The sequence below is a fragment of the Chiloscyllium punctatum genome, chromosome 15 (assembly GCF_047496795.1).
Source record: "Chiloscyllium punctatum isolate Juve2018m chromosome 15, sChiPun1.3, whole genome shotgun sequence".
Classification (NCBI taxonomy): domain Eukaryota; kingdom Metazoa; phylum Chordata; class Chondrichthyes; order Orectolobiformes; family Hemiscylliidae; genus Chiloscyllium; species Chiloscyllium punctatum.
In genome coordinates this window covers 72,679,970-72,706,708 of record NC_092753.1, presented here as the reverse complement: position 1 = coordinate 72,706,708, position 26,739 = coordinate 72,679,970, and the positions used below count along the sequence as shown (strand labels likewise).

General features: G+C 40.9%; 1 protein-coding gene across 1 annotated transcript in view; it reads right to left on the bottom strand.

Annotated features, from left to right (window-relative positions):
* The window catches only part of LOC140485862 (proto-oncogene tyrosine-protein kinase ROS-like), a 234,592-nt gene that overhangs the window by 198,460 nt on the left and 9,393 nt on the right, over positions 1-26,739 (bottom strand). Inside the window, exons 2-3 of the mRNA XM_072584317.1 lie at positions 15,819-15,875; positions 3,483-3,542 (exon numbers count right to left, since the gene is read on the bottom strand). Coding sequence (XP_072440418.1) covers positions 3,483-3,542; positions 15,819-15,875 — 117 coding nt within the window. The remainder of the gene's footprint in view (positions 1-3,482; positions 3,543-15,818; positions 15,876-26,739) is intronic.

The following is a 26,739-nucleotide window of genomic DNA, read 5'->3' as shown; positions in this document are numbered from 1 at the left end:
AATGAGCCTTAGGATGCAGTGAGGCTAATACATGTCAGATGTCAATGTCAGTGTACATAGGCTTTATGTAGTCACTGCCCGTGGTGTATGCCCTGACATGTTGGTCACTGATGTCCAAAATGGAAATTGAGGTTCAAGTGCTGGTTGTAGCTGCTGTGACATTTTGTGCTGGAAATTCAGTGTCCATTTCTGTATGGTGGGTGGAAGACTGCATATTAAAGAAACAAGATTATGTATGTAACCAGGTCATAATGAGTGATTAGCTGTGAAAATATACCTCTCACTGCTCAGTGAGATTCTCATCTTGTCATCCAACTCTTGATTGAAAAATGGTACTTGACATCAGGAAGGTCCTCAGTGGACATCTCACCTGATTTTCCTAAAAGAATGGCTTTATATGGGGGAGGTCTTGTCCGTCTAATCTGATTGAGTTCTTTTGAGGAGGTGCCATAGATGATTGATGAGGGTAAGGAAATAGATGTTGTCTACATGGACTTTACTAAAGCAGGTCCCTGATGGTGGGCTGATCCAGGAGATTAAGTCCCATGAGATCCATGGTGAATTGGCAAGTTGGATACAAAACTGTCTGGATCATAGAAGACAGAGGTAATTGGAGGGGTGCTTTTCTGCCTGGGGGTCTTTGACCAGTGGTTTTCTGTCAGGATCAGAGCTGGACCCTCTGTTGTTTATAACTTCTATAAATGACTTGAATGAAAGTGGTTGCGCGATGACATGAAAATTGATGGAGCTCTGGATAGTGAGGAAGGTTGTCTAAGGACACAGCAGGATATAGGTCAGCTAGAAAGTTCCATGGAGAAATGGCAGATAGAGTTTAATGCGGACAAGTGAAATGTGATGGAAGGTCAAATTGAAGAGGTAAATATATGAGCCTTAAGAGCATTAATATACAGAGAGATCTTGGGGTGCAAGTCCATAGCTCTCTGAAAGTGGCAACGCAAGTGAACAAAGTGGTAAGGTAGGTGTACAGCATGTTTGCTTTCATCAGTGAGAGCATTGTGTATACGAGTTGACAAGTCATGTTGCAGCTGTATAGAACTTTAGTTCGGCGTCATTTGCAGTATTGTGTGCTGTTCTGGTCACATTGAAGAAGGATCTGGAAGCTCTGGAGAAGTTGTAAAAGTTTACCAGGAGGTTGCTTGGATTGGAGTGTATTCTCTATAAGGAGAAGTTAGGCAAATATCAATTGCTTTTGCTAGAGCGAAGGCTGAGGAGTGACCTGATAGAAATATATAAGATTATGAGAGGCATGGGTAGCGTAGATAGTCAGAATCTTTCTCCCCAGAGTGGAAATGGCAAGTACTAGGAGGCAGAGGCTTAAAGTGAGAAGGGGAATGTTTAAAGGACATGTGAGAAATTTTTGTTTTTATACAGAGGGTGGCAGGTGCCTGGAATGCACTGACTGAGGAGTTGGTAGAAGCAGATATGATAGCAATGTTTAAGAGGCATTTAGACAGACACATAACAGGTAGGGAATAGAGGGATATGGATCATGTGCAAACAGAAGGGATTAGTTTAGAATGGCAACATGGTCAACACAGACATGAATGGATGAAAGGCCTGTTCCTGACCTATATTTCTATTCATTACCATGGCTTATACTGTTCAGGGACTGAGATGATCTCTATGCTAATACTTTTTACTTTAAAAGCACAAAAGCACTTACTCCTTCCCCACAGAAAGAGTGCATTCCATTTATTTTCTTTCATTTTGGTGACATTACAGCATTCACTAACAGCTAGCTAGTAGAAAGTCATAAAACTCACTGTAAACCCATAAATCAGACAAGTAAAATCAAAGACATCTCATGTGTTCGTTATGATGTAACCAAACTGGTATCTAGCTTACTGGCAGCAGTATGGCTCATCGGTTCTAATCGCATTAACACTTGGATGTGTTTAGACTGAAGGTTAAAACATATTTTGAACCTGAGCCAGGAGACTGTATAGCTGCAAGTTTATTTGACAGTAAATTAATACAGACTATGTCATTTGTTTGTTATAATGTGAATATTTATTGTAGAGCATGCAAAGTGAAGCATAGTATGTCCAAGTTGCCCCATAAATTCAAATGTGATCTCTAATTTTGAATGCTTCAATTGGATGGACAATGCTTGCAAGACCTTCAAACTAATTCATTATTATTCCAGACTCATACCAAACCACTCTCACAAAACCTTGTTATAATATATTTTGTGGCAGCATGATGGAACTACATCATATAATGTTGGATATCAACTTGAACCTACACCCTTCACCCAGATTTTATTTTCTCAAAAGGAGTTAAAGAGATGACAGGTGCCAGCTTCCAAGCACAAAGGAAAAAGGAATCAAGATGCCCAGACAATTTCCACATCTTGCCTAGTAACTGGAGTGAGTGCTGTGTCAACTCGGCTTCGAATAATCTTAATCATGTCTGTTTAACCAGAGAGAATGAGTGTGCTGCGCAGAGATTCTGGGAGGATGCTCATAGGGAAATCCAGGCTATAGCTTCCTGAAGTCCAAAAAAGACAATGATCAGCAGTGAGAAACTTGTGCCAAGTCAGGATCTGAAAGCCCACTTGATCTTCTACAACCAGATAGCTGATTGGTGGCCTACCAGTGTAAAGATCCTAAATGAGAAAATGCCAGACAATCAGGAGCTAGCAAATCAAACAGGCACCAGTGTTATGGAGGCAGCTGTGGCTGCTGCCATTTCAACACCTCCAGGATTCCCAGGATGGAGGAGCAACCACAGAACAGGTGAGTGTTTTGGGATGGCGAGGGGTGGGGCTTGAAGCAAGGGCAGGAGAATAACTGAGGGCTAACATCCCACCCTATGTCCAGGCCACTAATTGTAAACAGATTTAAGGACCTCACACTAACTGACAGCTTGCCCTAGGATTAAAATCAGGCCAAGAACTCGACTCCATTACATCCTGCCTGGAACTGAATTAATTGCAGGTCAGGTAGGCATAGACCATTTGGCAGCTATTAATTCACTACTTAGTGGCCTCAAATTGGCAGCAGCTCAGGAAGGTTGAACTTGGATCTCCCCACCCAATCCCATTGGCGGTGGTGAAGGTAGTGGGCTTCTGGGTGCCATCACCCTGCCCAATCCAGTTTCCTCTGTCTCCAGAAGTAGAAGTTTCCCTCTACTGTGTGCAACAGAGCAGGGAAATAGGTAGCCAAACAGAATGATAAGCCATAGCTATGGCATGTACATAAATGGATTTTTTGGCATGATTATTGTATTTTGAAAGCCATTTATATTATAGATCCTTTATTGTGACAACACAGAGCAGAGATTTCAAAATGAATGCGGTCAATAAATTCTAAAACATTCCACATTTCAGTGCCTATTAATAAAAAAGGTTTGCAAAATTTAGAATAGAATTCTGTTTTTATCCATTAAGATACCTTACATGTTAATTCTGCATCTCAGCAAATCAACTCTATTTTCTTACAAGCAGAGAAAGTACTTACACAGAGACTGAAACAATTGCGAAATACTGTGTAGTTCCAATTGCTGCATACTTCAATGCACTGTGACAAGAGGAAAACAACATTATATTCCTGAAAAATGACCTTGTTTTCAAAAAGAGTCTCATTCGAAATAAAACAAACATTCATAAAATGTTTCTCATGCCATTTTTAAAAACCTTCTTGTTTCAGATTTATTTTGTTCACTTCCACATCATTAGTTTTCTTGTAGCAGACACTGCTTGGAGCTAGAGGTTTAACAATCATCCTATCCCAGTGCCATAACTTGAGATTTAAGTGAGCACAGTTACTGACATTCTGATTAAATTTCCCTCAGCTATTGAAGACAAGTCTCCAATCTGTACTGACAGTGTAGAGATTATCAGGCAACCATATTGGCAGCTTCACGTCTGATCCATTGAGCAACCCCACAATCAGCATTAATCCACCAACAACTGCAGCAAATAAAATAATTTAGCTCAAACATTAAAGAACGCTAGATGTAAATAGGTCAGCCATGGAAATCTCAATCACAGAACAACATTTGTCATTTTGCCAGAGCTAATAAGGAACAGACTGGGAACCCCTACAGCAAATTCAACTTGGAGAATGAATTCTTGCTGAACTATTCATAAGTTACAGTTAAAATCAACACACTGCACCTGAAACCCCATCACCCCCTCCAAAAACATTCACAAATTCCACTAGCCTTTCTTGACTGTATCCCCCAGGTTTTCTTCCTCAATATAAACACATCCTCAGGCATCCGTCTCATCCTCACTGATTCCTTTGTTCCATGTTCACAAATCCAGAGATGCTGCTCACCGGTGGTTCCAGGATTTCTCAGCAGTGTGGAGCCTCTCTTGGAGCTGCAGACTATGAAGCCTCCTTTGCAAATTGCTAGAACCTGAGATTGTTCACAATGCTTGTAAATCAGCCTTCCTGATAACATGGGATAACAGCTCCTTCATGAAAATCCTGACTGTGAGCAACACTACACGATAATATGCATGTCAGATTTACAATTACCATGCAACAGTTTGCAAATTTCTATTTTACACAGGATGATTTCAGCAGAACACTTGAAGCTGTCAACCAGCTGGTTTTCAGAAATCTAAATACTCAAAGCTTCCATTTAACAATCCCTTTATCCTGTCCTTAGTGTAAATGCAATAGAGAATGTCCATTTTTTTTGACATCAGTGCCCTTATTATGTTTCACTAATCCAAAAATCTTTACCAATGCTACACCATATTCTGCAACATTCCACTTGCCTACATTCTGCCAAATCTTTAGCTAAGAGTTTACAAATACATTCTGCTCTTATCCTTCTATATTCATGCTTGGAAGGAATGTGGAAATCACGCCCTTTTGGACTTTGAGGGCAACCAGACTGTGGAATTAGAGATAAATAGTTTTTCAAAGTGAAGAATTTGAAGTTTAACCTGATTATATAGTGGAACCTCCACTATTGATAGTGGATAATAAATTTTAAATTTACAGTATCACAATACTTCAAAGATTGAAGACAATACAACATGTTTAATATGAATTACCTGTGATCTTTTATCAGCTTTTTTAGTTCTATCACATTTTAGTAGGTTAACATTAGCAATCTATGTACTGAAGCAATAATATTTTATGCAAAATTCTGTCATCTGAAAAGTTAATAATGAGAATATCAGTTTTACTGTACAGTATTAAAATAAGTAATGTACAGGCAATTGAAATAATAATGTGCATTAAAAACATGAAGTGATTATTACCTTATTTGATGATTCTGTGCCACATTTTCAATTTAAGGCAAATGAAGTGGAGCAGCTGTTTGTACTAATTAACTTAAACATACTCCCTGAAAGAACAGATATTTCCCCTCTTCCACCCACCTAAGTTCACTCAGCTTTCTTCCATTTGAAGTGGGTCAGGGACAGGAGGGTGTGATTGTAAACCAGGCCAATATGAGGATCTAGAGGAAACAATGGATTAGCCTTAGTCTGCAATTGTCTGACAGGGCTTGAGACTTTTGCAGCTTGCAAGGACAGGGCAGGGACTGCTGCAAAAGTGGGCACACTAACCAGGCATCATGGAGCAATGAGCCATTTAAGTGGAGAAGGATACAAGCATGTTCGAACAGACGACAGTATGATTAGGAGATAGATGTCATTCTCCACTGTCGAAAGAATGAGGCTTAATGACTGTGCTCTCCTGCCCTGACAGCCAATAGACACTTTCTCAGGGCTCGAGGGGAATTTGCAAAGTCGAAGGATCCAGTGATTTAGGTAGACTAGGGAAAAGATTTTACAATGAGATGGGAGTAGCCAAGGACTGAAAAGCAGAGCCACAGGTTAACTCCTCGGCATGTAAATAGGAAGCTATTTATAATAAACACTGATAATATCACAATCACAATGAAGAAGAAGCTTTACAGAAGGAGTAGCCAGTGAAGACCTCATGCAGAGTTATAATGGTATAAATACGAAAAAAGGTTGAAAGTAAAGAACCAAGAGTCAAGTTATTTATCTTCAAGTAATTTCCAAGAAACATCATCTGAAACTCAACCAACAGCAACAAAGTAATAACAGCTTCCAGTACGAACAGCAAATTGCCATTGTGTAAGTAAGGTTGGAAGATGGAATGATTGATGTGGAAGAAATGGTTTATGATTCAAGGGGACACGAGCATCAGTACTGGGGAATGAGGGAATTTAACCATGGATATCTTTGCTGAGACCAGTGGCCTGTTGGATTGTATAACTAGGGCTGTAAGAGGGTATTTTAATGAAATTGCAAGGATGCATGCAAGGCAATGGTGATACAGGTTTGAATTTTGAAAAGGCATTCAACAAGATATTAAATTTAAAACCACTTAACAAGCTGAGCCAATGATGTTGTGAGCAGGACATCTCCATAAATGGAGATTGGATAACTAATAGAATTGTGATTAACTGAGACATTTTCAAGATGGCAACCTGTAATTAATGCTGCAAGCACAATTACTTACAATATGTATGAAAGGCTTGGATAAGGAAAATGAATGTACTTTAGCCATGATTGCAGATAACAAAAGCAGGTAGGGAGTACAGCAATGAGGATGCCACAAAGATCTACAAAGGGATGTGCACTGGTTAAATGAGGGGCTGAAAATACTTGCCAAATGCAAAATATGTGAGAACTTGCACTATAGTAGGAAGAATAGAATAAGTGAATATTATTTAAATGGTGAGAGACATCAGAAAGTTGCAGAGAGGTTTTGAGGTCCATGAATCACATAAAGCTACCATCCAAGTTCAGTAGGTAGTGGGAAGGCAAATGGAACATTGGTCTTTATTTCAAAATGGTCAGGACATAAAAATAGGAAAGACTTACTAAAACTATACAAAGCATTAGTACACACCTGGAATATTGCCAAAAGATTTAGTCTCTTTATCTAAGCAAAGATATTCAGGAATTGGACACAGTCCAGAGAAGGTTTACAGGGTTGATCCTTGGCATGCAGGAATTCTATTATGAGGAGAGGTTGAGCAGACAGGGCTTGTACTCATTGGACTATAAAAGAATGAGATTATTGAAACATTTAGGAGGTTTGATGTGAAGAGGTGGTTTGCCCTTATGGGACAATGTAGGACCACAGGGCATAACCTCAGACTAAGATTGTCCACTTAAGGCAGAGATGAGGAGAAAGTTCTTCTCTTGGAGGATAATGAACCTGTGAAATTCTTTACCGCAGAGAGCTGTCAGGGTTGAGGAATTCAGGGCTGAGAAAGACCGATTTTTAATTAGTAAGGGAATCAAAGGTTACAGGATAAAGCCGGAAAGTGGAATTGAGGATCATCAGATCAGACATGATCACAATGGATGGAGTGACATATTTCTTCCCACCCTGCCTCCATGCCATTCCGTATTCCCAATTCCTCCGCCTCCGCTGTATCTGCTCCCAGGAGGACCAGTTCCACCACAGAACACACCAGATGGCCTCCTTCTTTAGAGACCACAATTTCCCTTCCCACGTGGTTAAAGATGCCCTCCAACGCATCTCATCCTTATCCCGCCCCTCCGCCCTCAAACCCCACCCCTCCAACCGTAACAAGGACAGAACCCCACTGGTGCACCCCTACCATCCTACCAACCTTCGCATAAACCACATCATCTGACGACATTTCTGCCACATCCAAATGGACCCCACCACCAGGGATATATTTCCCTCCCCACCCATTTCTGCTTTCCACAAAGACCGTTCCCTCCGTGACTACCTGGTCGGGTCCATGCACCCCAACAACCCACCCTCCCTTCCTGGCACCCTCCCCTGCCACCACAGGAATTGCAAAACCTGCACCCACACCTCCCCCTTCACCTCCATCCAAGGCCCCAAAGGAGCCTTCCACATCCATCAAAATTTCACCTGCACATCCACCAATGTCATTTATTGCATCCGTTGCTCCTGATGCGGTCTCCTCTACACTGGGGAGACTGGATGCCTCCTAGCAGAGCGTTTTAGGGAACATCTCTGGGACACCCGCACCAATCAACCCCACCGCCCTGTGGCCCAACATTTCAACTCCCTCTCCCACTCTGCCAAGGACATGCCTCCTCCACCGCCGCTCCCTCACCACCTGGAGGAAATCTTCCACCTCGGAACACTTCATCCCCAGCGCATCAATGTGGATTTCACCAGTTTCCTCATTTCCCCTTCCCCCACCTCACTCCAGCTCCAGCCTTCCAGCTCAGCACTGCCCTCATGACCTGTCCTACCTGCCTATCTTCCTTTCCACCTGTCCACTCCACCCTCCTCTCTGACCTTCATCCCCACCCCCATTCACCTATTGTACTCTATGCTACTTTCTCCCCACCCCCACCCCCCCTCTCATTTATCTCACCACCCTGCAGGCTCCCTGTCTCTATTCCTGATGAAGGGTTTTTGCCCGAAACATCAATTTTCCTGCTCCTTGGATGCTGCCTGACCTGCTGTGCATTTCCAGTACCACTCTAATCTAGTCTCTGGTTTCCAGCATCTGCAGTCCTTGTTTTTACCTTACCGGAGTGACATACTTGATGGGCCAAATGGTCTATGTCAACTCTTGTGTCTTATGGTCTTAAGGGGGTAATAACCACAGTGTACCAGAAAGGAAAACAACACACTTAAGAGTGTACCAGCAAATAAGATCTGGGGTGGGGTGGGGTGGGGTGGGAGGGGGTTATAAAGATAGAATTTTTAAGAGTTCTTTATTGGAATGTCACAACATCCAATATGGAGGTAAATCTGTATGACAACAGTCATTTGAAAATGCAGTTCCAAAGTGAACATAGCTGCACCATGAATATTGAAGGTTATTTGCCAGTTAGAAGTATAGGAAGCAAAGTGGTTCTCCTAATAAAAGGTGAGATCAGTACAATCAAGAAAAATGATCTTGCTGCAGAGGATCAAATTGAAGAACGAGTGAGTACAGCTAAGAAATTTTAAAAAAAGGAAAGAAGCTACTGGTGGGCATTGCATGCACCCAGCAGTGGCTCAATTAGAAGACCATAAGAAATAGGAACTGCTGTAAGTTGTTCGCCCTCTTCATCCTACTCCACTATTCAATGGGATCATTGCTGATGTGACATTCCTCAAATCCAAGCTCCTGCATTTTCCCCATAACCCTAGATTGCCCTACTGATCAAGAATTTGTCTATCTCAGCCTTAGATTTACGCAACAACTCAGGCCCCACAGCTCTTTGTGACAAGGAGCTCCAAAAGCATTCAAATCTCAGAATAAATTCCTCTTCGTCTCAGTCTTAAATGGTACTCCTTTATTCTGAGACTCTGCCCTTTGGTCCTAGATTCTCCCATGAGGACAAACATTCTCTCAGCACTTACCTTGGCAAGCCCTTTAAGAACTCTATGTTTCAATGAAATCACCTCTCATTTTTCTAAACCCCAATGAGTACAGTCGCAACTTGTTTAGCCTTTGCTCATAAGCCAATCCCTCCATTCCAGGGATTATCCTCATGCATCTTCTCTGAAACGCCTCCAATGAAATTACATCTTTCTTTAAATAATGGGACCAAAACTGCTGTCTGTATTCCAGATGTGGTCTCACCAGCATCTTGTACAGTTGCAGTATGACTTCCCTACTGTAAAAATCCAACCCTCTTGAAATAAGGATCAACATTCCATTAGCCCTCCTGATGACCTGCTGTGCCTGTGTGCTAACTTTGGTTGTTTCATGCACGGGTACCCCAAGTCCCTTTGTGTTGCAGCTTTCTGCAGTTTATCTGCATTTAAAAATATTGCTATTTTGTTCTCCCTTTCAAATCAAACAACTTCACATTTTCCCACTTTATGCTGCAATTTAGCCCAACTTTTTGCCCACCTACTTAACCTATCAATATCTCACATTTTGTGTGTCACCTGTAAATTTGACGACAGTACATTCACTTCCTTCCTCCAGGCCATTAATATAAATTGTAAACAGTTGTGGTCCCAGTAATGATCCCTTAGGAATCCCACTGGTCACAGGATGCCAACTTGTTGAGAAAAACTCTTAACCCACTCACTGTTTCCTGTCCATTAACTAATTCTTTGTCCATGTCAATAGACCACCTCCAAATCTGTGAGCTTTTAGTAAAAATCTATAAATAACAGGAGCTTGTAAGAATGATATTGGAATAATTTCAGATTTTAATCTTCACATAGGTTGGGAAATCAAACCAGCAGTGGTAATCTGGAGGTTGACTTCATAGAATATATGTGAAACAGTTTATTTGACCAAAATATTCTGGAACTGAAAGAGAATCAAGCCACTGTGGACCTGGCATATGGTGGATGCAAAGGTTATACTGGGCAGGCAGCATAGTGGAGTGAAGGTCACATTCCAATCAGCAGGATCTTTCTCAATGGTGGAACAAACACAAATGTCCAAAAGGCCTCTCTCACTCTGAATTCTTATGATTTTATGTAGCTCTCAGAATGATCTCTTTTACTGTTCTGATGCAATCTACAACTCATACTTCAACTAATTCCAAACAACATCTTTGTCGACATCCAGAATGTGTACATAACCATAAGACACTGTCGGCCATTCAGCCCATCAAGTCTGCTCCACTATTCAATGAGGTCATGGCTGATCTGATGAATCCTCCCAATTCAATTTTTCTGCTTTTCCCCCATAATCTTAGATCCCCTTACTGATTAAAAATTAGTACAACCATATCACATCCTCTTCAACGACACCGGTTTTGTTCATGCCTTTACCACTTCAAGAACCTCTCATCTTTTTCTAGCTTGCACAAACTCCAAAACATCCAAGGCCCCACAGATCAAGTCTTCTCCTGCATCAAATACACCCTGGCTGAGCTCTATCAGCTTTCCATGAGTCAATGAATTAACACAAATCATCATTCTGGTCTTTAATTTTTTTCCACAGACTTTCCCATTTTATCTTATAGGCCATATCCTTCAGTCAAATATTCCAGCCTATAGTTTTGTTCTTCTGACTGAAGGCTACTGATGTTCCAGTGCAGTGCTGGGAGTTGGCCACATTGACTTGATTGTCACATTTTGAATTAGATTATAAGCTGGGGCCTTAAGTGAACAAACAAGATGGACAAGAAAAGAGCACTTTAAAGAACCAGTATTATTTAAATTGAATTATTGAGCATCTTTGCTATGTGTGTGATCTTACTACGTACAAATTGGTTGCTGCATTTCCTATATTGCAGTGACCACAAATCAAAAAGCTGTAATTTGTTATAAAGCTCCAGGGATACCCTGAGGTTCTGAAGGGCTTGATATAAATGGTTCTAGACATAAAGGATTAGTTACCTGGATAGACTGAAGAAGCTGTGCTTTACTGCAAAGAAGGCTTAAGAGGAGATTTAACAGATGTTCAAAATCAAGCGGAATTTATATAATGTAGACAAGAGTGAAGGGAGTGAAATTATTTCTGATGGCTGAAAGATGGATCACATGACCACGGGTGGCTGGCAAAAGAACAAGAGGATGTTTTTAACATATAAATGCAATAAATGGTTAAGGATTTAGAATGAATCATCTGATGAGGTAGTGTACGCAGATTTAATAGCAGCCCTGAAAAGTGTACTGAAGAAATAATTGTAGGATTAAGGAGAAAAAGAGCAAGGGAATGGGACTAACCTGACTTCTCTTTGAAAGAATAATGCAGGCTCAATAAGCCAAATGGTCTCCCATGATTCAGTTTGATGTTCACCCCATCATTTCAGCTATTGTATCCTTGTTAAATGGCTGGCTCTCCCCAAACTTAAACTCTTCAAATAGGATTTCTCTAACTATACTCGTGGCTTCATCCTACACCACAGCCCTCCCTGCCACCATCCCCAGACCTCTTCTATCACAGAGGAGTGGTGGGTACTAAGCGGAAAGAGATCTTTGCACTTTGAAATATGACAACTTTGCATTTATGAGAAAATAACATTTAGTCATTTTTAACTGCAATTAAACCACTGTTTTTTTAGTTCTACTTCAAACAACATTGCATCACATTCAGGTTAAAAGAAACAAGATTCTCTCCTAAAATACAGCAGCCCCAGAGCAGGGGCAGCCAGTAACCCAGTGGACCCTGGTCAGACCATGTGGAAGCTGTTATAGAAAGACTGTAATTGAATTGAATTGAATTTATTGTCAGGTGTACCAACGCACAGTGAAAAGCTTTGTCTTGCGAGCAATACAGACAGATCACAGAGTTAAGTAGCATAGATAGAAAATAATAGGTAAACAGTGGCAAAAACAAAAACACAGGTACAGGCAAATATTAAGAGTTTGTGAGTCCATTCAGTATTCTAACAACAGTCGGGTAGAAACTATTTTGAAACCAGCTGGTGCATGTGTTCAAGCTTCTGTACCTTCTCCCTGATGGCAGAGGCTGTAGAAAAACATTGCCAGGGTGGGGTGGATCTTAAAGAATACTGGCGGCCTTTCTTTGACAGCGGGCCTGGTAGATGGATTCTATAGATGGGAGGTTGGACTTTGTGATTATCCTGGCCGAGTTCACCACTATCTGTAACTGTCTCCAACATTGAATGATACAGTTGCCATACCAGGTAGTGATACATACAGACAGAATGCTCCTGATGGCGCACCTATAAAAGTTGGCAAGGGTATTCACTGTCATTCCAAATTTCCTCAGCTGCCTGAGGAAGAAGAGATGTTGTTGGGCCTTTGTAACAAGTGCGTCCACATGAAGAGTTCAAGAAAGGATGTTGTGGGTGTCTTTTTTTAGCTTTATTTGTTATATTCCTATTTTATACTTACACCATGTATATCTGCAATATAGTGTAACCTTTTTCTTTATTTTCCCTATTTTTGTAGCTAAGATTTATACCTAAGGTGGCACTATGTGTTGGTGACATTGTCCACATTTCACTGTACTCCTGTTCTTTTTTGAAACTTGAGCACCTGTGACAAAAATATCTAATTCTAATTCTAATACATTGGTCTCTTGATATTTCTGTATAAGATTTTCCAAGAAAATCATTTTACTATTAGACTACAATGGTTACAAACTGAGCTGCATGACACATTACCAACTGCTGTTGCAATGGCTTCAAAAGACAAAGACTCTCTTTTAGTAGGTTTCAACAGACATTCCAAGTATGTGTATCACTCAACTAGCAACAGGTCCAGCATTTCATTCATTCCCAATCTCATTCTTTGACCACCTGCTGAATTGTCAATCTCATACAATTAGTGCCACTACTCTAACTCCTGCGAGATCTACCAAAATAGGAATACAAAATGTTATACAGACAATAAAAAAAATTTCTATGATTCACTGAAAACCAAACCACTTAGAAGTATTTAGGGTGTGCAATCTACAAGTCCCAATATAAAGAGGGCTTACATTTTCCATCAGCAATTGCTAATCGTCACTTCACCCTGCAGCTGAAACATTAAATGATTTAAGCAGAAGCAGAGAAAACTATCCTATTGCACAATGAAAGGCAAGTGTGCTTTGGAGTAACATAACATAAATCCTGCTTTACTGGTACTTTCACAATAATGCAAATTGCCCATCATCTGTATTCTATAATGAGTAATAGGAGAAAGTTTAAAAGCTAAAAGTTATGAATAACAAAACAAGTTTGAATGACTGAATAGTCCAAAAATCATTCTATGAGCTGAACTTTTACTAATAATCATTGAAGATTCCACTTAGTGGAGTTTCACAAATGGTTCCTCTCCACAAGCTTTAGGGAGCTATCCCATGGAATTTTATGTTGCTCACCTCATTATGGTTACTAGTTTAGGGAACTACAAAGCTATGAAGGCACAGTTGACAAAGGGGGACTGAAAAATCATTTAAGGAGATAGTTCATTATTCTCAAAAAGATATATTCCACTAAGACAGACAGACAATAAAGTAAAGAATGGTATCAAATGAAAGGTGTACAAAACTGTAAAGATTAGTGGCAGGCCAGGAAGTGGGAAAGTTTTAGAAACCAAAGTATGATAAACGAAAAGGAAAAATTGGAGTAAGTATATATTAGAAATAAAAACAAAAACAGATTGCAAGAGCTTTTCCAACTGTGTAAAATGAAACAATAGTTAAAGTAAAAGTTGGTTTCTTCAAGGATGAGACTGGGCAATGTTTCACAGTAGCAGACAGTAAAAGAATCGCAAGAGGAAAAGTTAAAAATCGATTGCCAAAAAGGGAAACACAAACTTGAACTCTCCCAAAGAAAAAAATACGAGAAAAACTAATGAGACTAAAGGCTGACCCTAATGGCTTACATCCTAAAGTCTTTAATGAAGTGACTGCAAAGATGATGGATGCATTAGCTGTAGCCTTCCCATACTCCCTCGGTTCTTGGAAGGTCCAGCATCTTGGACCACCTTCTTTTACCTCTGTTCAGGAGGGAAGGGAGACAAAGCAAGGATCTGAGGCTTGTTAGCCTAACATCACTCACTGATGAAATGCTGGCTAGCACCTAATACTAAGGAAATTGCAGCAGGACATAATTGGTTTACAAAGTTGGTTTCAAACTTTGCTGATATTACCAAACTTGTCAACCAGTGAGGAGGATTCCAATGAACTGCAACAGGACATTGTTATGATCCCCATCAGAAACTGTATGACCATTTTCATTACCACAAAGAATTTACAAGTTTTCACTTTCTGTAACTTCTACATTAATATGAATCAGAATCCTGTAATGTAAATTTAAATTAATAGTATTTCACTCAAACATTAATTTCACTTTAAATAGCTGATATAAAGATATGCATCAAGTAACCACAAGCTCTCACATCACTGCCCACATTTATGTGATACCACAAGAAATCTCAGCCTTTCCAAATCAGCCTCTGACACATAGAAACTCACTCTCTCTCTCTACTCTGACTCAATGGATGTGTTCAAGTCACCTGCAACAAAAGTTTCCCATCAAATGAGTTCCACATTACCCAAACTGCACAAACCTGCAGATACTACATTACATTCACCATTCTCTTGTTAATGCAGGTTCCTCAGAGATTTCCTTATCCGTTCCTTTAATAAAACAAATTAAATATTCTGGTTGACTCTGGTTGGGGGGTGGGGGGCATGGAGCTACAGCTAAGGAATTTTAAAAAAGCAAATGACCACTTTTGATACAAAAACAAATGTACTCTCTGACTAGGTTACAAAAGTTAAACAATGCTCCCAACAGCGCAAAATAAATTGGAGAATAGATTGCCTGTTGTACTAGACTGCAACAAGTTCACTTAACTCTCATCAATCAAAATGTTTTAAAGAAAGACATACCAGCTCTAGTCTTTATACCTCAATTGTACAATGTCCTGATCCATTCAACAATTGCATATATTTCAATATCTAATGAGAAGGGAAAATTATGAAGCTATTTATTAAATGGGTAGTCATTAAACTGAAGCGTATTACCCCTAGCATGACAGTTTCCAGCCAGCTGATTTATTAAAAAGTAAAAGATATAACAGTCAACTTAAAATTTCAAGTTCAAGTTTGTGGGCTGTTAACAACTGTGAGCTTCTGTGTTTGGTTAAAATTGAAGTGGAATAAATTAAACAAGCAATGCCAAACTGAAACTCGCACCTCCAGCAGCACTGAGAGGTAACAAGGGAGTAAATTTAATAATATTTTTAATATCTTTTAGAGATTGTGATTATGGTATGACATTTATGTATCTTCAATGTCTAGTAAGCTATTGAACCAGTGCTTACAGGAACAGACTTTGACTGAAAAGGTGTGGCACCAGGGTAAAATAGAAACCAAAGTCATTCTTCTCTCAATCTGACCAAATTATTGTTACCTACATTGCATAGGTTGCTCTTCATGGGTGGAAATGCTCAACATTGTTCGCTAAAACTCACCAGAGAGAGTTTTCTTTCAACATCACAGTCCCAGTGCAAGTCTATGGAATTGAGTTCCTGAAAAAGGAAAACAAAAAGTGATTAAATCAGCCAATAAATTTGTGAAGAATATAATTACATATTTTGTGGGACATTTTCTCTTTTGGGGATAAATGGTAAATGTACAGCAAACTAAACTATTCAGCATGTGGAGATTAAATCACTGCAGACTGACTGGACTCGAGAATCTCTGCTGTGCTGTATGACTCTCTGATTAAACTGTAGATGAATGTGTTATCTGAAAACTCCACCTAGATATTTCTCAAGATGATACATTTTCACTCAAATAAAATAAATGTTCTGCTCAGCCAGCTGTGAAATCCATTAATTATGGCACAAGTGATTTATAAAATCGAATTTCTCTTAAGGGATTTAAATGTCATACAGGAGTAATAACTTTAAAAAACCAAACTAAAGCAGTCACAATTGTTGCAATACTTTATGAATTACATCAGCTCACTTCTAACCAGCATCTGGGTTTCTGCATCGGGGTTTGACAATGTTAAAATGTTTGTTGCAGTCAGCGAGACTTTACAACATAAACACTAAACTCTAGAAGATTGTGTGTGTGTGGTCATGAGGAACCTGGGCTGTTGCTTCTCCCCAGTGTACATTGACGATAATAGCTGTGTAACTAAAAGAGTACATAACTCAGTTTTCAATTATTTCAATGATGTCAGAAGAGATGGAGTATAAGGTTGAGAAACTAAAACCGGCTGTGTCACTGAAACAGGTCAAAGAAACTCCAGCTTTAGCAGAGGCACAGGCTTTTGAATTATGATGCTGGTTTTGGAATACTGCCCATCAATGTAGACTCTCTGCCATAGGAAGGATGTTGTGAATCTTGAAAGGATTCAGAAAAGATTTACAAGGATGTTGCTAGGGCTGGAGAGTTTGAGCTATGGGGAGAGGCCTCCACAATGGCTCGCTTCAAATTGACCATCATCCACATTACCAGAATCATTTTTGAATTTATTGAGGTTAGCTTTGTTACTGGATACAGATAATTTTGTGTTGAATTCCTTTTCCAGGTCCTCTTCTGAAAGAAGAATGGTAGCCAGAGACCCGATTACTTGACAGGCTCATTGTCGGGCTCATTGTCATCTGCAATTTTTCAGAGTAGGTGTGTTTCTCAGAAACGGAAATTTTTTTTTAGTTGCTCATCGTTTCTTTGTACCACTGTTCTTTGTCTTCTCTCTTTTCTTCCTTCTGTTCCTTTCCTCCCGGAAGTTGGTTTTGGTGGTTCTTCTCCATTCATCAACAGGTAGGTGATACACTCTATAAAGACCCAACCCTCATGTTCTGAACTTGGGGTCCTCTTTTCAGTTCTTCTGCCCATGTGAGTTGGTTGTTAATGTCCCTATGTTTGGGGTTACAGGCTGGTAGTTGAAAACTCTCTTAGCTTGTTGGGGGATCTCTATTCTATTGGAAATCCTACCTGCTGGACTGTCATCATGGTTGTTCACTGGCTGATTATCAGGCACCAGGGCTTGGGTTCCCACTATGGTATTCTGCAGTGTTTTGTGCTCATCTGAAATCTGTTTAGGTGTTTTCCTTGAGATTACTAGCCTTTATTTGTGACCAAACCTCCTGCAAACTATTGTTGTAGCTCTCAGAAAAGTTTAATTTCTTCTTCCGTCCATTTATAGGTCCTCCTTCCTGGCTTTGAGTGGGTCTTTAAGGTTTGTAGATGCTTTTTATTATGCAATTCAGCATGCTTATGTCGCTCAGGTTGGGTGAGGCCAATCTTGGATGTAAAGATGAGGTCGCATTTAGTGTGTGCAATGGCTCCCTCATGTTAGCTGTCCCTCCACTATCACACTTACAGTAATGACAGGCCATTGTGTGATATTCCCTGCTCTTTTTGCACTAGGAGCACCTGGTCTATATCCTTCCAATGTATTGTTTCTCAGCCATATGGGTATAAAAGCTTTCTACTGTCTGGACAGAGTTGCATAAAGTACAAAACAATCCAGCCAGGGGACAGTGAATAGTGATTTCCTTTTCAGTGGTTCTATTGTAAGTAGACTCGATAATGACTGGTTCAACATTGGTTGTCATACTGGATGTTTCATGTTCAAAGATCTCTTCATATGAGATTTCAGTTCTCTTTTGCCTTCTGCTATAGGAGATGTAGGTTTCTATTACGTTATTAGCTTCCAAAGGTTGGGACTCCCAAATAGTTTTTTCTGTAACAAGCTCATGTACTTCGCCCGAAAATTCTGATCCTGCTGGCCTGACTTTCCACATTCGCTTGGGAAATGTATTTCTATCTTACAGGTCTCTCTATCATCTCTTTGGTTTGACTAGGGATAGATTTCTTGCGGACTACAACTCATGTGTCATCAGCATTTTTTACAGGTCACTGGGAAGGCAATGGCCTAGTGGCATCATCACTGTCCTGTTAACTCAGAGACCCAGATAATGTTCTGGGGACCACCGGTTCAAATCTCATCATGGCAGATGGTGGAATTTGAATTCAACGCAAAAACACTGGAATTAAGTGTCTAATGATGACCACAAATTCATAATTGATTGTCAGGAAAATTCCATTGGTTCACTAATGTCCTGTAAGGAGCAAAACTGCCATCCTTCCCTGGTCTGGCCTACATGTGACTCCAGACCCACACCAATATAATTGACCGACTGCACTCAGGGCAATTACTGGTGGCCAATAAATGCTGTCTGGCCAGTAATGACCACCTCCTGTGAATGAAGAAAATAAAAACTACCACGATTGAACCTGTGGAGAGGTTGTCTTTCTGGGTTGCTTCCCATCTGGACTGATGGAAGTTGCTGGAACTCTCCATCTTCTTGGCACTTCTTTTTCAGGTTACACCTCACAGAGCTAAGTGTCACTGATCCATGTGGATCGACAGCCATCTCAATTTTTCTCAGTCGGTTTGGCCGACCAATAGCTGGGCTATTGTTATTTCCAGCGAGGCCAGCAGGGAGGCACAACTGCGGCAGCAAAAATCAGGTCAAACCCAGCAGAGGTAACTAGCCAGGCGAGACTCCCAGGAGAGACTTTTCTAAGAGAATCATAGTTACTGAGCACCTCAGGCCTACTCCGCAACTCCACTTTCCTGCCCAGTCTCCATAACCTTCAATATCAATATCCATGGAGTCTGCAAACCTACTTAACCGAATTGATCATTCTCCTGGATCCTGCCTTCAACTCCACAAGGGAAACTCAGGTGAAATGTTGCTCAGCTGAAGCAGTGAGAAATTAACAATGTCCAGATGAAGCGGGGGATACTTATCAGCCAGATGTTCCAACGGTCCTTCAGCAAAGTAAGTATATAAAATACAGTGGATACCCAGTCCACCAGCTTCCAACCTATATTGCTGAACCCATAACAGAGGAAGGTGGATGCCAAAATCAATTACCTACATGCAAATAAATAATTATAGAACTTCATAGAACTCCTGCAGTGTGGATACAGGCCATTTGGCCTAATAAGTCCATGCTGGCCCTCCAAAGAGTATCCCACCCAGACCCATTCCTTTACACTTCCCCTGACTAATGCCCCTAACCTATACATCCCTTAACACAATGGACAATTTAGCATGGCCAATTCACCTGACCTGCACATTTTTGGACTGTGGGAGGAAACCGGAGCACCCAGGGGAAACCACACAGACACAGGGAGACTGTGCAAACTCAATGCTGGAATCGAACCCAGGTCCCTGACACTGTGAGGCAGCAGTGCTAACCACTGAGCTACCATGCAAACAATCACAACCAAGAGATGCATCAATGAGGTGCTGAAATTGCAAAGTGTTGAGCACTTGAAACAAGATTAACCTCAGCAACTATAGATTGCACAGCCAGCAGGAACAGAAGTCCCATCAGCAGCATCCTTCCTCCATTACTGGATGTCTGCCTAGTCGAGCCTTCCATCAGGTGAGATCCAAGTAGGGAAGCGAAGGAGACTCAGTTTTACATAAAGGCATAGAAACTTATCCACTACAGAGATTTTGTAGGCTATTAGCATCTTGTCAAGGAGAAACCGAAGCAGAAGTGTCATCCTTTACCAATCAATTCTTCAGGGAGCACCAAGCTAAGAGAGTGATCTGGTAAATGTCTCTTTGTTCATCCAAAGCAGTGTTTCACAGGGATCAGACACTTCATCATGGTTATGTCAAACTCTCCATATCTGTCTTTTGTCATCCTTTCCACATCCTTGGAGTTTGCGACTCAATAGATACTCCGGTGGAAGTAAAAAAGATGGGAATATTCATGTTAAGGACAGATGGACCAAGAGGAATCCAGGTTTCCCTGGAAGATAGCTTTGGGGAAAAATACATGCAATATTTTAAAGAGTTTAGCAAGAAGAAACCAAGAGTTCTAAACCTTGCTTCATACACTCAAGATGTTTGGCATATACCTGAGACAAAAGCAGAAGTTGCTGGAAAAGCTCAGCAGGTCTGGCACCATCTGTGGAGAGAAATCAAAGTTAACATTTCGGGTCTGGTGAGTCATTCTTAGAACTGTCACTGGATTTGAAACATTAACTTTGATTTCTTTCACAGATGCTGCCAGTCCTGCTGAGTTTTCCCAGCAACTTCTGTTTTCCTTCCTGAGTTACAGCATCTGCAGTTCTTCTGGTTTTTGTTATGACATATACCTGCCCATACAACCTCTGGAGTAGCAGAGAACTAAGTGATCCACTTGCCTGCCAGCACCATCACTTGAAGAATCAGGCCAGCTATCACCAACTGGTCAACATCATGCAGATTTAGAGCATCTCACTTTTCATGTATCTAAGTGACCATCTAGTAATTCTCAGAGTAACTCTAGTCACAGTAGGAGAGAAGCATAGAAAACCAATGCAGATCCCAAATTTCAGTAACAAAGATGTTTATATCCAACCAATGTTTGCAAGCCTGTAACTGTTGTGGACATGGAGCTAATGAGGTACATATCTCTTACCTCATCTGAAGATGGATTTGGTGAGTTTGAGGAAACAAAGGCAACTACATGTTCCTAGTCTTTCCAAGTACATCATTTTCAATAAGGATAATGACAACATTGATCAGAGAGATAGATTGTACCACAGAATTGAGACTGTGAATCACCACTCCATAAAGATTCCTCACTCCAGGATATTAGAATGAAGAAAATAAATACTTTCAAACGTCTTTTGAATGAGTAATCATCTGACAGTTGTCAGGTCTGTATGCCTCACACAAGTGGTCCTTGTGAGGAAAAAGATAGGAAGCTAATGATTTATGTTGGCCTCCAGATACCCAACATGAAGTCACATAAGAACGCTTACCCTCTATTTCAGATATAGGAAGTCTTACCAGTCCACAAAAGACACAAAAGTATTTCTACAGTTTGATTTGACCACAGCTTTAACCAAATACCAACAGCAGTGGGAAACAGAGAGAGGAAACAACCTGAAACATTAACTCTGATTTCTCTCCACAGATGTTGCTAGACCTGTTGAGCTTTTCCAGCAATTTCTGTTTTTGTTTCTGATTTACAGCATCTGCAGTTCTTTCAGTTTTTATTTAGAAACAGTAGGACTTCATCGATACACAAGAATACTGTTTGGGTATTATAATGCTCGCACTCGTTTAATGTGTGTATTGGATAAAGCCTTTGGCAATTCCAATTTCTAGTGCCTCTTTTATGTGCTTTGGTTTGACATTCAAGGGGACTCATGGAACCAAAAATAATTGGTTTTAGATTTTAGCTTTCAGATTTGGCTTGCTCAATCTGCGTTTAGATGGTTTATAAACACAAATATTGTTAAACTAACCAGGGTCAGGACACCATTTTGTAATAATACAAAAACCACGTGATTATGCCACAGATAATCGTGAAACACTGAGTAACAACTAATAACACATGGTTGAGATGTTGGTTCTAATCAAGCAAACAATCAGAATGGTGTGTTGCCTCCCTGGTGCCAGGGTCAAGGATGTCTCAGAGGGTGCTGAATGTTCTCAAAGGAGAGAGGGACCAGCAAGAGGTCATTGTACACATTGGAACCAACAACATAGGAAGGGAAAAGGATGAGATTCTGAAGGAAGAATATAGAAAATTATGCAGGAATTTTTAAAAAGAGGTCCTCGAGTGTTGTAATACCTGGATTACTCCTGGTGCTACGAAATAGTGAGAGTAGGAATAGGAGGATAGAGCAGATGAATGCATGGCTAAGGAGCTGGTGCATGGGAAAAGGGTTCATATTGTTAGATCATTGGAATCTTGTTTGGGATAGAAGTGACCTGTACAAGAAGGACGGATTGCACCTGAATTGGAAGGGGACTAATATACTGGCAGGGTGATTTGCTAGAGCTGCTCGGGAGAATTTAAACTAATAAGGTGGTGGTGGGGGGGGTGGGGTGGAGCCCAAGGAGATAGTGAGGAAAGAGATAAATCTGAGACTGGTACAGTTGGGAAAAGGAGTGAGTCAAACAGTCAGGGCAGGAAGGAACAAAGCAGAGAACAAGGTAGGACTGATAAATTAAACTGCATTTACTTAAATGCAAGAGGCTTAACAGGGAAGGCAGGTGAATTCAAGGCATGGTTAGGAACGTGGGTCTGGGATATAATAGCAATTACAGAAATGTGGCTCAGGGGTGCACAGGACCAGCAGCTAAAGTTCCAGGATACAAATGCTATAGGAAGGATGGGGTGGGAGGGTGGCGAGAGAGGAGGGGAAATGGAGTTTTTGATAAGGGATAGCATAACAGCTGTACTTAGGGAGGATATTCCTGGGAATACACCCAGGGAAGTTATTTGGGTGGAACTGAGAAATATGAAAGGGATGATCACCTTATTCGGACCCCCAAACAATCAGCGGGAAATTTAGAAACAAATTTGTAAGGAGATTTCAGTTATGTGTAAGAATAATAGGGTGGTTATGGTAAGGGATTTTGACTTTCCAAACATAGACTGGGACTGCCATAGTGTTAAGGGTTTAGATGGAGCAAGCAAGGCGAGGAATAGGGAGAGAGAGGAGTTCAACACCTGGCTACAGGGATGGTGCAGGAGGTAGGGTTTTGGATTTCTGGGTAATTGGGGCTCTTTTTGGCATAGGTGGGACCTCTACAAACAGGATGGTCTTCACCTGAACCAGAGGGGTACCAATATCCTGGGGGAGATGTTTGCTAACGCTCTTTGGGTGGGTTTAAATTAAATTCAGCAGGGGGATGCGTTGCTAAATTGTAGTTTGAGTACAGAGGAGTTTGAGAGTAGGGAGATCTGAAATAAGGTTTCAGGGTCGCAAAAGGACACCAGCAAGCAAGAACTTGGTTTGAAGTGTGTCTATTTCAATGACAGGAGCATCCAGAATAAGGTGGGTGAACTTGCAGCATGGGTCAGTACCTGGGACTTTGATGTTGTGGTCATTTCAGAGACATGGGTAGTGCAGGAACAGGAATGCTTGTTGCAGGTTCCAGGATTTAGATATTTTTACTTGAGGACTCATCAACTGAATTAGTATGGGCTGAGACTAGAAATAGGAAAGGAGAGGTCATCCTGTTGGAAGTTTCCGAAAGGTCTCCGAATAGTTCCAGAGATGTAGAGGAAAGGATAGCAAAGATGATTCTCGATAGGAACGAGAGTGACAGGGTAGTTGTTATGGGGGACTTCAACTTTCCAAATATTGTCTGAGAATGCAATAGTTCAAGTACTTTAAATGGGTCAACTTTTGTTCATTGTGTGCAGGAGAGTTTTCTGACACAGTATATAAACAGGCCTACAAGGGGTGAGGCCATATTAGATTTGGTATTAGGTAATGAACCCGGCCAGGTGTTAGACTTGGAGGTAGGTGAGCACTTTGGTGGTAGTGACCACAATTCAGTTATGTTTACTTTAGTGATGGAAAGGGATAGATATATACTGCAGGGCAAGAGCTATAGCTAGGGGGAAGGCAATTACAATGTGATTTGACAAGATTTAGGATGCATAGCATGGGAAAGGAAAATGCAGGGGATAGGCACAATAGAAACGTGGATCTTATTTAAGGAACAGCTACTGCATGTCCTTGATAAGTATGTACCGGTCAGGCAGGGAGGAAGTTGTCGAGCGCGGGAGCCATGGTTTACTAAGGAAGTTGAATCCCTTGTCAAGAGGAAGAAGAAGGCTTATGTTAGGATGAGATGTGAAGGCTCAGTTAGGACAATAGAGAGTTGCAAGATAGCCAGGAAAGACCTAAAATGGGAAGTAAGACGAGCGAGGAGGGGTCATGAGAAATTGTTGGAGGATAGGATCGGGAAAACCCTAAAGCTTTCTATAGGTATATAACGGATAAAAGAATGACTAGAGTAAGATTAAGACCAATCAAGGACAGTAATGGGAAGTCATGTATGGAGTCCGAGAAGATTGGGAAAGTGCTAAAAGAATATTTTTCGTCAATATTCACACTGGAAAAGGACAATTTTGTCAAGGAAAATACCAAGAATCAGGCTATTAGACTATATAGGATTGAGGTTCACAAGGAGGAGGTGTTATAAAATCTGAAAGTGTGAAAATAGATAAATCCCCTTGGCTGAAAAGGATTTGTCCTAAGATTCTCTGGGAAGCCAGGGAGGAGATTGCAGAGCCTTTGGCTTTGATTTTTATGCCATCATTGTCTACTGGAATAGTACCAGAAGACTAGAGCATAGCAAATGTTGTTCCCTTGTTCAAGAAAGGGAGTAGAGACAACCCTATAATTATAGACCAGTGAGCCTTACTTCAGTTGTGATTAAAGTGTTGGAAAAGCTTATAAGAGAGAGGATTTATAGTCATTTCGAAAGAAATAAGTTGATTAGGATAGTCAACGTGGTTTTGTGAAGGGTAGTTTGTGCCTCACAAACCTTATTCTTTGAGAAGGTGACCAAACAGGTGGATGAGGGGAAAACTGTTGATGTGGTGTATATGGATTTCAGTAAGCTGTTTGATAAGTTTCCCCATTGTAGGTTACTGCACAAAATACAGAGGCATGGGATTGAGGGCGATTTAGTGGTTTGGATCAGAAATTGGCTAGTTGAAAGACGACAGTGGGTGATGGTTGATGGGAAATTTTCATCCTGGAGTTCAGTTACTAGTGGTGTACCACAAGGATCTGTTTTGGGTCCACCGCTGTTTGTCATTTTTATAAATGACCTGGATGAGTGCATAGAAGGATGGGTTAGTAAATTTGCGGATCACACTAAGGTCGATGGAGTTGTGGGTAATTTTGAATGATGTTGTAGGTTACAGAGGGACATGGATCAGCTGAGAGCTGGGCTGAGAGGTGGCAAATGGAGTTTAATGCAGAAAAATGTGTGAGGTGATATACTTTGGAAGGAGTATCAGGAATGCAGACTACTGGGCAAATAGCAAGTTTCTTGGTAGCATAGGTGAGCAGAGAGATTTCGGTGTCCATTTACATAGATCCCTCAAAGTTGCCACTCAGGTTGATAGGGCTGTTAAGAAGGCATACGATGTGTTAGCTTTTATCAGTAGAGGGATCGAGCTTCTGAACTGTGAGGTCATGCTGCAGCTGTACTAAACACTGGTGCAGCCGCAGTTCTGGTCACCGCATTATAGGAAGGATGTGGAAGCTTTGGAAAGAGTTCGGAGGATATTTACTAGGACGTTGCCTGGTATGGAAGGAAGGTCTTACGGGGAGAGGTTGAGGGACTTGAGGCAGTTTTCGTTAGCGAGAAGAAGGTTGATAGGTGACTTAATCCAGACAGATACGATAATCAGAGGATTAGATATGTTGGACAGGGAGAGTCTTTTTCCTTGGATAGTGATGGCTACCACGAGGAGATATAGCTTCAGATTGATATAGGACAGATATAAGAAGTAGTTTCTTTACTCAGAGAGTGGTAGGGCCATGGAACGCAATGCCTGCAACAGTTGTAGACTCGTCAATTTTACGGGATTTAAATGGTTAATGGACAGGCATATGGACGAGAATGGAATAGCATAGGTTAGATGGGCTTCAGATTGGGTTCACAGGGCGGCGCAACATAGAGGGCCAAAGGGCTTGTACTCGCTAAAATGCTCTATGTTCGATGTTCTGTGAAGAGGAATTTGCTAAGCATGTACAAGAAAATTTTCTTATTCAGTATGTGGATGTACCTACTTGAGAAGGCGAAAATCTTGAACTAACCTTGGGAAATAAGGCAGGGCAGGTGACTGAGGTGTCAGTGGGGAAACACTTTGGAGCCAGCGACCATAATTCTATTAGTTTTAAAGAATTTTGGAAAATGATAGACTGGATCTAAAAGTTGAAGTTCTAAATTGGAGGAAGGCTAATTTTGATGGTATCAGGCAAGAACTTTCAAAAGCTGACTGGGGGCAGATGTTCGCAAGTAAAGGGACGGCTGAAAAATGGGAAGCCTTCAGAAATTAGATAACGACAGTCCAGAGACACTATATTACTGCTAGGGTGAAAGGAAAGGCTGGTAGGTATAGGGAATGCTGAATGCCTACAGAAATTGAGGCTTTGGTTAAGAAAAAGAAGGAAGCATATGTCAGGTATAGACAGAATAGTTCAAGTGAATCCTGAGAAGAGTATAATGGCAGTAGGAGTATACTTAAGAGGGAAATCAGGAGGGCAAAAAGGGGACATGAGATAGCTTTGGCAAATAGGGTTAAGGAGAATCCAAATGGATTTTATAAATACATTATGGACAAAAGGGTAACTAGGGAGAGAATAGGGTCCCTCCAAGATCAGCAAAGCAGCCTATGTGTGGAATTGCAGGAGATTGTGGAGATACTAAATGAGAATTTCGCATCAGTGTTTACTGTGGAAAAGGACATGGAAGATATAGAATATAGGGAAATACATGGTGACATCCTGAAAAATGTTCATATTTCAGCGGATAAGGTGCTGAATGTCTTGAAACACCTAAAAGTGGATAAATCCCCAAAACCTGATCAGGTGTA